The sequence below is a fragment of the Rhyacophila brunnea genome, unplaced genomic scaffold (genome assembly GCF_057557595.1).
Source record: "Rhyacophila brunnea isolate RB1 unplaced genomic scaffold, BYU_Rbru_1.0 scaffold_24, whole genome shotgun sequence".
In the NCBI taxonomy this organism is placed as follows: domain Eukaryota; kingdom Metazoa; phylum Arthropoda; class Insecta; order Trichoptera; family Rhyacophilidae; genus Rhyacophila; species Rhyacophila brunnea.
In genome coordinates, this window is record NW_028232904.1 from 17394271 (window position 1) to 17408675 (window position 14405).

Sequence of the window (14405 nt, forward strand, 5' to 3'; positions counted from 1 at the left end):
GTCTCTTTTTCAATATAAATGTATTTAGCCTATATATATATATATATATATATATATATATATATATATATATATACAGCAAATACTAGTACATCGCGTACTCTTCTTGGTTTCTTTTTACAAGTATTTTATTTATATTTTAGTGATTACCGCCATATATACATACATATGCTCGAAAATAAAAATTACCATTATATGAACACTATTTAATAGTAGTTACTTATATGAAACTGACTATTTTATATATTTTATTTTACATAATACGGCAAAAATTTAGATTTGTTAGCCATGTCGGTCAAATTCTGATATATTCGTGCTGTCGAACCCAAGCGGATTAGACCGATAACATGCGGATAAAGCCAAACCAGCGCTATATAGTCGGTAATGAGCCAAACACAAGAATTTTGTATTGACACGTCAGACATGACCTACAATTTTTTTATGTTAATGCAATTGCAGTACAATAGTCAAATCTTGCATCTAAATAATTATCAATATGTAAAATTTACGTACTCTGTCTCGTTCTCAAAGTAAGCACGGCCAAGAGAGGGGCTGTTAAAGATATCACCTTTTGACAGTTCAATCCATGGCCCCCACATCCTGAAGCGGCCCCCAAGCTAGGATCTTTGGCGGCCTCCCCTACCTATCGCTAAATATAAAGGCAGTGTGGCGCTCTACAGTAGCGTTTTCCAAATGGTATAGGTACGCGTTAAAATTAATGTGTATATTTAGTCTTTTTTATGTATATACATCCATTTGAATTATGGAGTTGTCGAGTATCGATACATAATTAATAATTATATCATATAACCAGGTAATTTTAAATAATAATATTATTGATGGTAAATAGTTTTTTTTACTATTACAGAGAATTTGTGATGTATTTTAACACCACTAATCTGGTCGATTCGACTCGCCGGGCCCTTCGTGAGCCCGGGCCCTCAGGCTAGAGCCCTGTCAGTCTCTCTTTTGTAGGGGCCATGGTTCAGACGGTTAACTTTTTTACATAATTAAACACCAGAATACGTGAAGTGATAAATGTGATATTATATTTATTACTATTATTACCTCTTATTTAATGTTAATTGATATGTTAGAATAGGTCTGCAGATCACATTGAGGCTTAGTTCTGACGATGAATGAATTCAATATTTTCCATCTTTCATACAAAAGAAAATTTTACGTGATTAGAGTAATAGAAATTTTATTGAAAAATCTTTTTCTTCGTCTGAAAAATCGTATAGACTTGGCACGTCATTGCTATCAATCCTTAAAAGCGAAACGCTCACAAATCGATTTAATATGAATCCCATTATAACTATTTTCTATGTTTTTCTTCTTGGCTATGAGGCTAAATCATCAATTATATTATTTCTATTCACTTTGCACCAAAAATAACATATAATATTATTAAATCACAAAAATCAAAAAATAATGAATACTTATTCGAATTTATTATGAACACGTTTCATTTTGATAACGTTTTCTATTGGTTTCAAGATAATCTCGGCGAATTCAGAGAAATAATTACAATATTTATATGTATATTGATTTATGTGCCAATATGCCTGTAATCAATGACATTAATATGGACGAAGCATCTGAAAAAAAATGACACTCACTTTTTTGTCGGGTCAGCCGAATGGCATAATCTGTTCTAACGCCATTACAATAAATATGATATTGCTATAAATTTCCGACGCTTTTTGTCGGTCTGCCGAACGGCATAATTAATAATTTAATATCAATATCGTTCGTTCAAATGAGCATTGACACTAGAAACACTGCTCTAACGCCATTACAATAAAGGTGATATTGCTATAAATTTTTGATGCGTCATATAGCATAATGGAAATTGCGAAATTTTGTCACGTGACGTCTACCTATACATGTGCGAATGTCGATATGCGCTAATTTACTTACTAGCTACTGTACTGAGTGCGTTGTCCATTAATAATATCATTGCCTGTAATGCATTAGCTGCTTCTCTATGACGCTGGTAAATTCGTATGTTACATAATTTTCGTCTTTGCTGCGCGTTTGCATAATAAAATATCCACGTTGCATCTCCCTCATGCACGCTGCAGTTAATCGTTTAGTTACTATCAACAAGAAATCGGCGATAAGCATTCCTTTAGCATAGTGGTTCTATGTGCATGGGCACTAACCCGAGAGATGCAAATTCGACTCCTGCGTCTTACTTCTTTTTTTTTTAATTCTATTGTTTATATATATTATATAAAGATATATATATATATTATATATCTTGTCAGAAGTGTTTTCAAAATTATTTATGTTCAAAAATTAATATTAAATTAAGTTTAACCGTTTACTGCGACATTTCAAACTATTTCAATATAGCCAATGCCATTTATGTAAATTATCAAATAATATCCTTTTTCGATACCTAGAAAACTGTTTTACCATAAACATCCTACTTTACCGATTTTTTTTGGACATTTTCAAGAAATAAAGCATTTCTGCATTATAGTCTCTGCACTTCTGCTTTGACAGTTGACGAATTCGTATGTACGCGAAAATCCGCATTTGTAAATAAATAAAAAAAAATGTACAGAAGATTTAAATTGGTTGAATAAAAATATCTACACATCAAATAAGGTGTATACATTAGTTTTTATAATTGTTATCATTTGGTTTTGTATTTTGTCATACTGAAATGTAAGATTTCCTAATGTCGTAAATCTGCGACACCACGCAGTAACATACAAAATTTAATGGAATTTTCGAAAAAAAAATATTATTTTTCCTTCATTCACAAGGCATTTTGACACCAAGAAAAAATAAAATTTAAAAAAAAAACATGCAGTGTTAATATAATGAACCTACATAATATTGTCATTGTATTATCATATGTATACCGACGATACTCTAGCTAGATATTACGGGAAGATGTCGAAAACTGAGCTTGAGATGAAAAATTATCAGAAAAATGTTGCAGAGTTTAGTTTATCTTTTTATATCATAAAGTAAAAAAAAAAAATAACGGTACGTGATAAATATGATAAATAAACATGGTTATGATAAAGTACGTACTGCACCCAAGTATAAAACAATCGTATATATTTGGAATTTGTTAGCATTTAATACTTTATAGAATAAATATTATGTCTGGTGTGAAAGGCCGACTCAATTTGAAGATGTTGTCAGTCAAAAACAATAAATTTAATATCTTTCAAGTTGCAAATTTAAGGTGAATCATGTTTGAACACTGTCTGGTTTTTGTAAATTATTCACTGAAGCTAAGTAATTTTAGTCTCATTGATATGCCAAACTTTCGCTTGTCAAAAGCTCTCATTTCTTTGTTATAGAAAGCTCGCAGTCAATCACAGTGATTTTAATCCGTTTTCTGAAAGATATTTGAATAGCGATGGAATGTTTTTGAAATGAAAACAATTGAAAATTGGCTCAGTTTATTATTGTTTTGAATTACTACCTACTTGGTTAAATTACATAATGAGGTCGTATGTATTATAAACGTGCCATAAAAGTTTAAAAATATAAAAGAGTGCCTGTGAAACCTAAGCCTAAACAGTATAACTTCTGGTCGCGCTTTTAGCAGTGGACTGTAATTTTAAGATGCTGGTGGATTACGGATATAGGGTGGAAAGCTTACACAGGATGCCAGACATCGACCTTTTATGATGAGAGGACTGGCACGCGCTGGAACCGGTTTGGTGTTCACGCACTCATGCACTGGTAAACAGATGGTTCGGAATGTCACTCACACGGTTTCACTTGGTTTTTGGGATGAATGATGATGAAAAATTTAGAATGGATGATAAACGCCATGAAGCGCAACGAAGGTCAAACATATGCATTTTGAGTCACTCTATAGTTAACGACGGCTAAGCTATAACAAGCCCACACATGACAGCTTTCTCGATGTCACTTGAGCTAACTGTATGTTATTCTCAATCAAGGTCATTTCATGACTCGTAATTGCTGGCTGCCTGGTCCTGTGACAATAATAAATAAGGATGTGAGGTTGGTGGGGTAATAAAGAATGATGGCCACCATATTTGACCCAATCAACCTCAATGTTTCAACCATGTAAATTACACATTCCTCGCGTACATTCTTTAAACAATGACACTCCACACTTTAATTCTAACAAAACACATATAATTTTCAGCAATAACTGCTCATGGGGAGCTCACCTGACAATGGCTACATACTGCCGCAGCTATAGGTGGGTACCAATTTCATGTGGCTCAAGAATCTTTATTATTCATACAAAATTTTAAATCACTGATTTTTTCCGGGCAGCATTCAATAGACTAAAAATCCTGTTGACAACCGTTCTTCGATGTTTCCGCTTTTGAGAAAAAGGTTACCTTCTTATCAAAAATATATAACTGTAATATTGTGTATAAAATTGAACTAGGTGTTGTATAGTTTCTTTTTTTAGTTTCTTACATAAATGTATGTGTTATTGAAAAGACATTGTGTTATCTATTTAGCAGTGGTTATCAACCTGTTTTCTATAACGGAACCCTTGAAGTATTTTTTTAAATCTCGCGAAACTAAACTAACTACAGAAAGCAAATTATTAATAATTACAAGATAAAAAGAACTTTTTATACACAATGTTTTTAAATTTTTTGTTGAATCATATAAACTTGACTTGACTAGCTTAAACTATCAAAAAAATGTACTTGATAGAAATAATACTGAAATGTCATTTTGACATGTCATATTGATTTCCATAGTAACGCACGTATATATTAATAATTTAGTTGCTAGGACCCCAGACCCCTAGCAACCAATAATGGTGTCGAAATAACTTTTCATACAAAACAGAATTAACTAAAAATGAATTCAATTCCACTTAAAGATGGCCAAAAGTATTGAAAAAAATATACATTGGCATCGTGTTCTGATATATTCTAAAAGTTTCAAATGTCTTGCTAGTCTGGAAGTTAGTTAAAAATCGATTGCAAGATTTGCACCGGACAAAAAACCACCGGACAAATAAGAATACGAGCTAATATAAACGTTGTAACGTTGTAAAATGCCACGTACCTACGTGTGAAAATTAACAATTAACCAAAAAGAATATAGCGAAAAAATATCACGAGCATGGAATCTATTCCAAAAGTTATATTAACTGGAGTCTTAACCACAGTTTCTAACATAACCTAACTATTCGTACGTGAAAATTTAACCTGTTGGCTACCTCTAAGTAACTTATCAATTATTTTGAAAAAAAAAGTAGCATATAGGTACTTCATTTATTGTTTACATTTCGGATACACGAGTAATATTAACATTGTCCAAAACCAATGTAATTAATATAAAAAAACAATATACATCAATGCTCTTTTAAATCTTCAGTGTTAACGTGCAAAACTATGACAGAAACAAAACGAGCAGTGCGTAGTTGGCGATGACGTTCAATAATAATAACAGCTACATATCTCATTTTTGTATTTTTTCATTCGTTTTTGCTGCAAAAATGTCCCTCCCGAGTAAGCTATCGCGACTTCCAGTTATAACTACGGCGTAATATATTTGGAAGTAAGTGGATGATGAGTGATCAGGAGATGAGTGAAAAACTGAAGACTGGTTATTGAAAGCGGTTGCGTGTTTATCTAGCGAATTGACAATTGCAGTTTACATAGGTATAATGATTAAATATAATGGCGAGGTAGATATTTTTGCCCAAGGCATGATGATACAGAGTGACAGTTCTCTAACAAGATAAAATGCGGAGTGAAATATTCGTTTAATCGTGATTGCCTTTTTAGTGAATAATGCTTACACTGAGTATCCCATACCTTTGGTGAGAAATATATTTTTACATAATAAATATTAATAACTTGTAATTCTCGTTTCTCTTCTAAGTAACATATCTTACTTTTCACCGTCCGCATTTCTCACTGAGTAAACATTAACCGTTATGCTGACGGCCTGTGAAGATTGATCGTCATATATCTAAGCTAAAATTATAAAATACTGTATTTACCCTATTGCCAATTTTCGTAAGAGTTTACGGATTCTCGCAAACCCCTTAGCATAACTCGCGGAACCTCAGTGGTCCACGGAATCCCAGTTTGGAATCACTGCTTTAGAGTAATGTCCATCAGCCATCGGAAGAAGCTGACCACCGATAAGAAACGTTGGAAAACGAAGAATATACGTAAATTTTCCAAAAAGTTTCTTCTTTAACACCACATCTGCCATTTTGTAAATAAAATATCGGTCTGATATACAAAGTATTTTTTAATAAAATATTACAATATATATGTCTCATCATGTCATTTCCGCTTCGATGTCGATATTAGATGTCAAAGGTGTGCCCTCGTCACGGATGTGTTCAGTTGAAAAGTCACTAGGTTGAATTTACGGTGTGACCGTTGTCTTTTTTTACTGGCTATATTTAGGCGTTATAACAAATGTCACTAAAAATTTTCAGTGAAAAATCTCCTATACCACCTATATACGTCACTACATATTTGATCAGTATACTTGTATAGCAGAGGCGTACGGTCTATAGATTTCAGATGCTAAAAATCCTCAGAAATGATCGTTAAAGTACAATCTAATAATACCTAATATGTTCTCATTGTATAATTATAATTATTAGGTACTAGCAAGACAGACTGGCGAGAGCCAGTTGGCTCAGCTAGTAATTATTATTACTCTAGAGCTACTTAAGGGGGGGGGGACATGCTCAGCGTAGGTCAAAATGCATTTTTTATTCTATTTTCAAAGCATGATCCTGGACATTCCTTAAACGTTGTAGATAATCTATTTATATAATTTTGAAGCCCTATTATCCTTTATATTTATTTTAAGCATTTAATGACTGCATAAAGTATTTTTAATACATAAAATAGTATTCTTTTAAACCTCTCGCTCTAATTTTTTAGAATATAGTCATATTTCAGTACATAAATGTGCAGTGGTGTTAAGATTTTTTACATTTATTAATTTTTAAATGCATTTATAAAACCATCAGTATAATTTATGTCGACATTATTATAGTGAAATATTTACAATAAAAAATTACATTGATAATCTCTGTGATTTGTATCTTTAGAATTATCTTGAAATGTGTTAATCTTGCCCATTTTTTGAATAATAAAATGCCTAATTCTTGTCAAATTTACCGCCATTTTGCGTTAGTGTCATTTTGTCGTTTCATGCCTATGATGTTCAAGCGGTAATGTGTCAAATTCATATTAAGTTGTGTGTTTGGACCATTGTTTGGACCCAGAGTATGAACCTAATAGTTTGATCAAATGACTTTCATCCATTTCTCGTAAAAACAAAAATCTTTTAATACAACCTCCACCTTGTCGAGGCCTATATTATAATCTTTTTTGAATCGAACATGATAATATTGTAAAAATATTATGGTATTTGGAGTCATTACACTGGATTAAACATTCATTGAATTACATACTATACTTTTTTAACCACTTGCACTCATTTTGTATATTTGCAACATTATACCAACGATGGACGAGTCAGTTGACCTTGCGTTTATGACACCATAGGTCACGGATTCGATTGGGCTGGATAAAAAATGTATAATATTTTTAATGTTAAATAAATATGATTACTGTTGATTTTAAAAAATAAAACAATAGATAATCTAATTAGATTATTTTAGAGATTATTATTTTCTCCTATTTAATATTGATATCTAAATAATTATGCAAAACTTGACAATGCTTAAGCCTTTTTCTAATTGATTTTTTTCTTCTTTTGTTTCAGAAAACTTTCAAGATAAATTATTCAAGATACCCTCCCCTCGCAAGAACTTCTGAAGTGTAATAATTAATAATACAACCCTTCAAACTGTTTTTTGTTCAGTGACAACTTACTAGTAAATTTCGAACAGTTCACAAAAAATATTATAAATATTCTTAGTTACCTTTTGAACTTAATTCAAATATAATAATATTGTCAATAATTTGCCTCTGTATTCCTTGATGGGTCTAGAAACTTGCTTTGTTCTGGAAAACTCAGCGCTACCATATTCCAATTATTTTTGGCAGAGTCTCGTGGCGCAGTCCACCTATCTCAGTCTTGGCTACCAGGGCCTTCTTGAATCATCAAAAGATGCGTATTTGATGATGACTCTTCAGTCAATTCTGTATAAGTGCTTAAATTGGTTCAGTTTTGTATCTCTTATACCATGTGATCATTTCATTGTGTCTTGACCTGCAAATGAAATTTTCTTTTTACAGCTCCAAAATTCTTACGTGACTCGTAATTTTAAAATGTCTACTTTTCTCTCATCTAAATTTATAAAGGTTTGATACCATATATATTATATATAACATCATAATAACATCATTAAAATAAAACTAAGAAATGTCATAGTACATAGATATAAAGAACAGTTTTATTAAAGTATTCACAAGTTACCAGAGACAAATAAGCATGAAGTTAACGTTTCCAATAATGCCATCAGTATAAAATTTAAGAAAAATGATTTTCCATGGAAAATGATATCTGGAATTTAAGATAATAAATTGAAAGTATACCTTGTCAATAATAAATGAATAAAGTTTCCAATAATGGCAATGGACGAGAACATATTCGGCAATTCTTCAATGAGCTGCCGTCTGACATCAGGGAGACTCAGAATATGCCCCGGCGCCGAAATAAGTACCGCTGGCTTAGACTGCCTACCGATGGGACTTGAATCTTCAGAAAACAGAAGCAGCACCTACTCGTGTTCATTGAATATCGACTACCAAAATGATACCTTGTACAATTGTGACGCTTGTTCAAAAAACTGGACGCATACAGATTGTGCCACGAGTTTTGATATGTCTTTTAGTGGAATGGTTTTTGAGACAGCACTTCGAACTTTATGGTTGAAATTTCCTTCGGAGCCCGATGAACTATGTTCGATAAAGTCGTCTAGTAAATTCAAAAAAACATTAGAATGCTTCTCCAGTGGTGTTCATTATATGAACCAATCTTTCTGGTTGCGAGACAGTGTTGATTACATGGAAGAGTCCAGTGTTTTGGATGATGTACGATGTGTATGGGGGGACAATAATACTTCTATTAGTGAAGATATCTTGGAGTATGAATGGAGTTTTCTTTTCGTGATTTTTTTTATTATTGCCGGTGGACTTGGGAATATTTTAGTTTGTTTGGCCGTGTGCTTGGACAGAAGACTTCAAAATGTGACTAATTACTTTTTGCTTTCGCTGGCAATCGCTGATCTTCTGGTGAGCCTATTTGTTATGCCGCTGGGGGCTATTCCTGGATTTTTGGGTGAGTGAAAATAATTATTTTTATGATATTTTATTATCGATTTGTCAACTATATCCATCCTCAATTTCTTGCTATTTGTAGCGAGCAACGAGACCGGTGGAAACCAAGCATTGTTAGCAAAATTCATGACACACGAATCGATCGCGAAAATATTATTTAATTGTTTTCCAAGTTATACTTCTTAAGGCGCGTTTGGAAAATCAAATCAGAGTGTATTTTTGGCGTGTGACATGTAACACATAATTTATTTTTTCACACAAAAATAAACGCACTCGATTGGATTCGAACCACAGATTGTTTGGTTATCAGCCGAACGCACTACCATTACGCATCACCAGTATGATACTCCAATCGTGACGATTATACAGTATAATATTATAGTTTAGAATTGTTCCGTTGCCTAGGCAGCGAATTTATTATTGTCGCCCATTTGCAATTCCTAACGTAGACAAACTATTAAAGTCATAGTGGCAGACATCACTATAAAAATAATTATATTATTTAGTAATATAAGATAAAGTGTATAGAAATAAACCATCGGCGTTCCAATAAGCGGTCCTTTTTCTTGAGTGTGTAATTTAACAAGGTAATTAAGAACTAGTCGAAGAATCTAGGTTATCACAAGTTTTGTATTTGTTTTGTTACGCCAAAGAAGTATAACTTATAACGCGCGTACATATAAGTACACACACCAATTCTCAAAGCTCGACCAAACTGTTTCGGGTAGCAAATGATAGATCAAAGATCACCTTGATGGTAACTAAGCTAGTAAAAACTGTAAGGTCCATTTTTTTACACTCAATGCATTGCAAAATAAACTTCTATGCAATTGACTAATCAAAACAATGCAATCGATATTTTTAAAAAATCGGTGTGTGTACTTACGTACTTGCATTAGAAGTTATACTTCTTTGGCGTAACAAAAGAAAAACAAAACTTGTGATAACATAGATTCTTCGACTAGCTCTTAATTATCTTGTTAAATTACACACTCAAGAGAAAGGACCGCTTATTGGAACGCCGTTGGTTTATTTCTATACACTTTACTTATATTACTAAATTATATAATTATGTATCATTGTTTTTATTTTTAAAGTAACAACTGCCACTATGACGTTTAATAGTTTGTGTACATAAGGAATTGCAAATGGCAGACAATAATAAATTCGCTAAGCAACGGAACAATTCTAAACTATAATATTTCTGACCATGTCCGATCCTAATAGGATCATATGGGCCTCCACATAGTAGAGGTTTATATTAATATTTTTTTTTTACGAGAAATGGATGTCAGCCACTTGCTCAACCTATTAGGCCCATACCCTGACTCACACACAGATTGAAAAACAATGTGTACTTGCCAGATCCAGGATTCGAACCTGGGACCCACGGCGTGATAGTCCAATGCTTAAGCCGCGCGGCCACCGTGGGTGTCTATACCTACTATTACTATACTACTAAACTATAATATTTTACTGTATAATCGTCACGATTGCAGTATCATACTGTGGCGTAAAGGCATTGCGTTCGGCTGATAACCAAATTGGTTCGAATCCAATCGAGTGCGTTTATTTTTGTGTGAAAAAATAAATTATGTGTTATAAAATAATACACTCTGTATCTGATTTTCCAAATGCGCCTAAAGAAGTATAACTTCAAAAACTACATCGATTCACAGAAATCAAAAAACACCGTGGTCTTAAAATATATGCGTTGATCTAGAAATCGTCCTAATTATCTTCACGAAAATTTCATTTCGATCACGCTTGTTCTTTGGCTAATTTAGTGATACAGAATGCAATTACATTATTTTACAATCTTTCAGATTTAAAGTATAGATATCGATCAGTACGGCTACAAATAGACTAAGTCTACCTTTGTTGAATTTATTTTGTTAACAATAGCAAAGAATGTAGTAAAATTGGTTGTTATGATTGTGAAAATAATAACCGTAGTTGATTAAGTACGATTAATTTAATCAAACAGTTATTATTGCTTTGTTAAAGCTCCGATGTAACAGAGCTTTTGTGTTCACTCCAGTATTCTCGATTGGTTAGAATGGGCCAACGTAATACAATAATAATTAATGAACCCTTTTCTTGGATAAGTTCAATTGTCATTTCAAGGACATTGATTTCATTTTATAACAGAGTTATCCAACTATCAAATAAATGTCTTCTCATATATTTTTATCTTCAGTATTTTTGAGAAACCTTGTCAAAAACTTTGGAAAAGTACTTATATACTAATATATTAAGTAACCAAATCCATAAAGACAAAAAATAAAACCATCCTGGCAATATATGTGAATTAAAGTAATTGTATAATACATAATATTATTCTCTTCTTCTTATCGTGTCATCATGACCCCCCACAAGAGGAGGGGGTTGACAGGGCTCTAGTCAGGGGCCCGGCGTGGCAGGTCAACCAGTTAAGTAAGATATACTTACACCACAAATTTGCTCTAATTGTAAAAAAAGGTGCCGGCGGCGCTATTACAATAATGGAATTTTATCATATTATAATTACTTTTAGTGTGTTTCCTGTATAATAAAAATGACTATTTATCCAACATGGTGAAGTGTCAGATGGTACTTGGCTATCACAAAAGGGGGTCGCGATCAGTGCTTCATAATATGAGTGTCGAAAAATTATTCAAGCGGATTTATTTAAAAATCGCTAAAATACACGGAATATGCTTTATTTTATATAGAACCATGGAGTTCCGCGGAATATCATTGAGGAAACACTACTGTAGAACATTACATTGCCCTTAACTTTAACGATAGGTTGGGGGCCTGCCAAACATCGTGGCCTGGGGGCCCGCATCAGGATGTGGAGGCCATGCGTGTCATCCCCCATTGGAAGTTGGCCACCTTAAGGATGATATTTGCTTTATTATCTGCTATTCGGAAATCTTGTTAAGCCACAAAATTCGTTATCAGCTTGTACCGTTGATTTTTTCTTTGATAATAAGAATTGAGGAATGCTGTAAATTTGTCCTCTCATAATGTAGCTGAGACACTGTAGTTTTTAGGTTTTGATAATATGCAAAAAATCTCCAAACTATTTCATTCGTTTGAAGACATTACAATTTGTCACTTTCATAAATTTGTCACACGTATCCTGGTTATTATAATGATTTAAATAACAAATATGTTAACCTTATTATTATATTAACAAAATATTAAAACATTCTAAAATTAAATTTCGAACTGGTTGACCTAACTCCATTAAACATGACTATCCATCCATCCTAATAATTAAACTGTTCTTGTCTTTTTAGTGGAAGCCAGTGGCAAACAAATTTTGAAAATGGCCGATAATATAATATACTAGATTATTTGTTAGGTTAGGTTAGGTTGTCATTGCTGGATAATTTATGAATTTTGCCGAAATCGACTATGAAAATTGCCGCTGTTCTCACCTGGCTTCCAGTAAAAGGACTATAACATTATAACTCACGACCTATAAAATGTCCAAGATATTTGAAAATATAATAATGACACTCATTGAATCAATATGTATAATTATGGTCAAATATTTTATTGAATATACATGAAGACCTTATCAGGAAAATTATACGTACACAGTTGACAGTGAACTTTCGTATCGGAAACCGTTTGCCGTATAGCATTGAGTTGAAATTCATTTCTAAATAAAATACCGTACATAATAAAATAATGTACTGTTAAAAAAAAATCGGTAACGTACATGTTCAAACACGCGCGTTAACATCATTTTACTCCCTACTTCAATTTATGGCTACGGCCGTATGTTGTAGCTTAACCACTGGGAAATGCCAAAAGAAATGGCGTATTTCAAAAAAACACTACCTTTTTCTTAGGTCAATAATTATTATAAAGCAATCATTATTCGTAGGAAATTTATCATACTTGAATGGTCAAATACATAGCTTATAATTAGTATCTTTAGAATTATCTTGAAATGTGTTAATCTTGCCCATTTTTTGAATAATAAAATGCCTAATTCTTGTCAAATTTGGGATCACAGAGATTATCAATATAATTTTTTATCGTAAATATTTCACTATAATAATGTCAACATAAATTATACTGATGGTTTTGTAAATGCATTTAAAAATTAATAAATGTAAAAAATCTTAACACCACTGCACATGCATGTACTGAAATATGACTATATTCTAAAACATTAGAGCGAGAGATTTAAAAGAATACTATTTTATGTAATAAAAAATACTTTATGCAGTCATCAAATGTTTAAAATAAATATAAAGGATAATAAGGCTTCAAAATTATATAAATAGATTATCTACAATGGAGTGTACAAAGGAATTTCCAGGATCATGTTTTGAAAATAGAACAAAAGCTGCATTTTGACCCACGCTGAGCAGGTCCGCCCTTAAGTTTAGGTATTTAGCTATTTCTATATAATATAACAAATGATTTTCCTCAATTTGCCGCTCTTCAAGTAACTGCCGCCCCCAAGCGATGCTCAATCTGCCTACCCCCACGGGACGTCACTGCGGATATGGTCAAAAAAATCAAAAATCCAAATAAAGTTAGCATAAAATAATTAATTTAACAAATCAATATATACTCTTAAAAATATATTAATGTACCTCCGTCCGATATCGAAAATCCTTTTTCTGAGATACCCACTTAAAATTATTACGAATAGAACTTTGCATGGGTGTTTTAAATAACGGCGGTTTTCCGAGCATGAATTTACACTCAGAACTTTTCCCGAAAGCCATCAATCGAATATCTGGACTCGGAAAAATAAATTTTCCGACAAAACGACAGCTCGCGTATGTTTCATATATTTTTTTATTTCCATTTTTCAACGACGCACATGAATCGTACTTTAAACTTTTTGAGAGAATGATAAATAACTTTTCGATCGATTCTGTAAACTTTTGAGAGCCATGTAAAATAAATTTCAAATAAACTCTTTAGTCATTATGTTATTTATTTTATAGGAAGCATAGAGCAAGCACAGGGTCACATGATTTTTCTCCACCAGCCTCCATGTCTCTACACCCTTTCCGACATAATATACTGTAGCTCTATCAAACAGGAAGCGAATTTATTAATTACACACACCTAATTTTTATTATATATATGTTTTTAATTTTTGAAGTTATACTTCTTTAGGCG

At 32.4% G+C, this 14405-nt stretch overlaps 1 protein-coding gene across 1 annotated transcript in view; it reads left to right on the forward strand.

The window, feature by feature from the left end:
- Nucleotides 1-8495: 8495 nt before the first annotated feature.
- 5-HT2A (5-hydroxytryptamine receptor 2A) overlaps nt 8496-14405 on the forward strand; it is a 222283-nt gene continuing 216373 nt past the window's right edge. Inside the window, exon 1 of the mRNA XM_085951499.1 lies at nt 8496-9264. Within this exon, the coding sequence (XP_085807625.1) occupies nt 8553-9264 (712 nt within the window). The 5' untranslated portion in view covers nt 8496-8552. The remainder of the gene's footprint in view (nt 9265-14405) is intronic.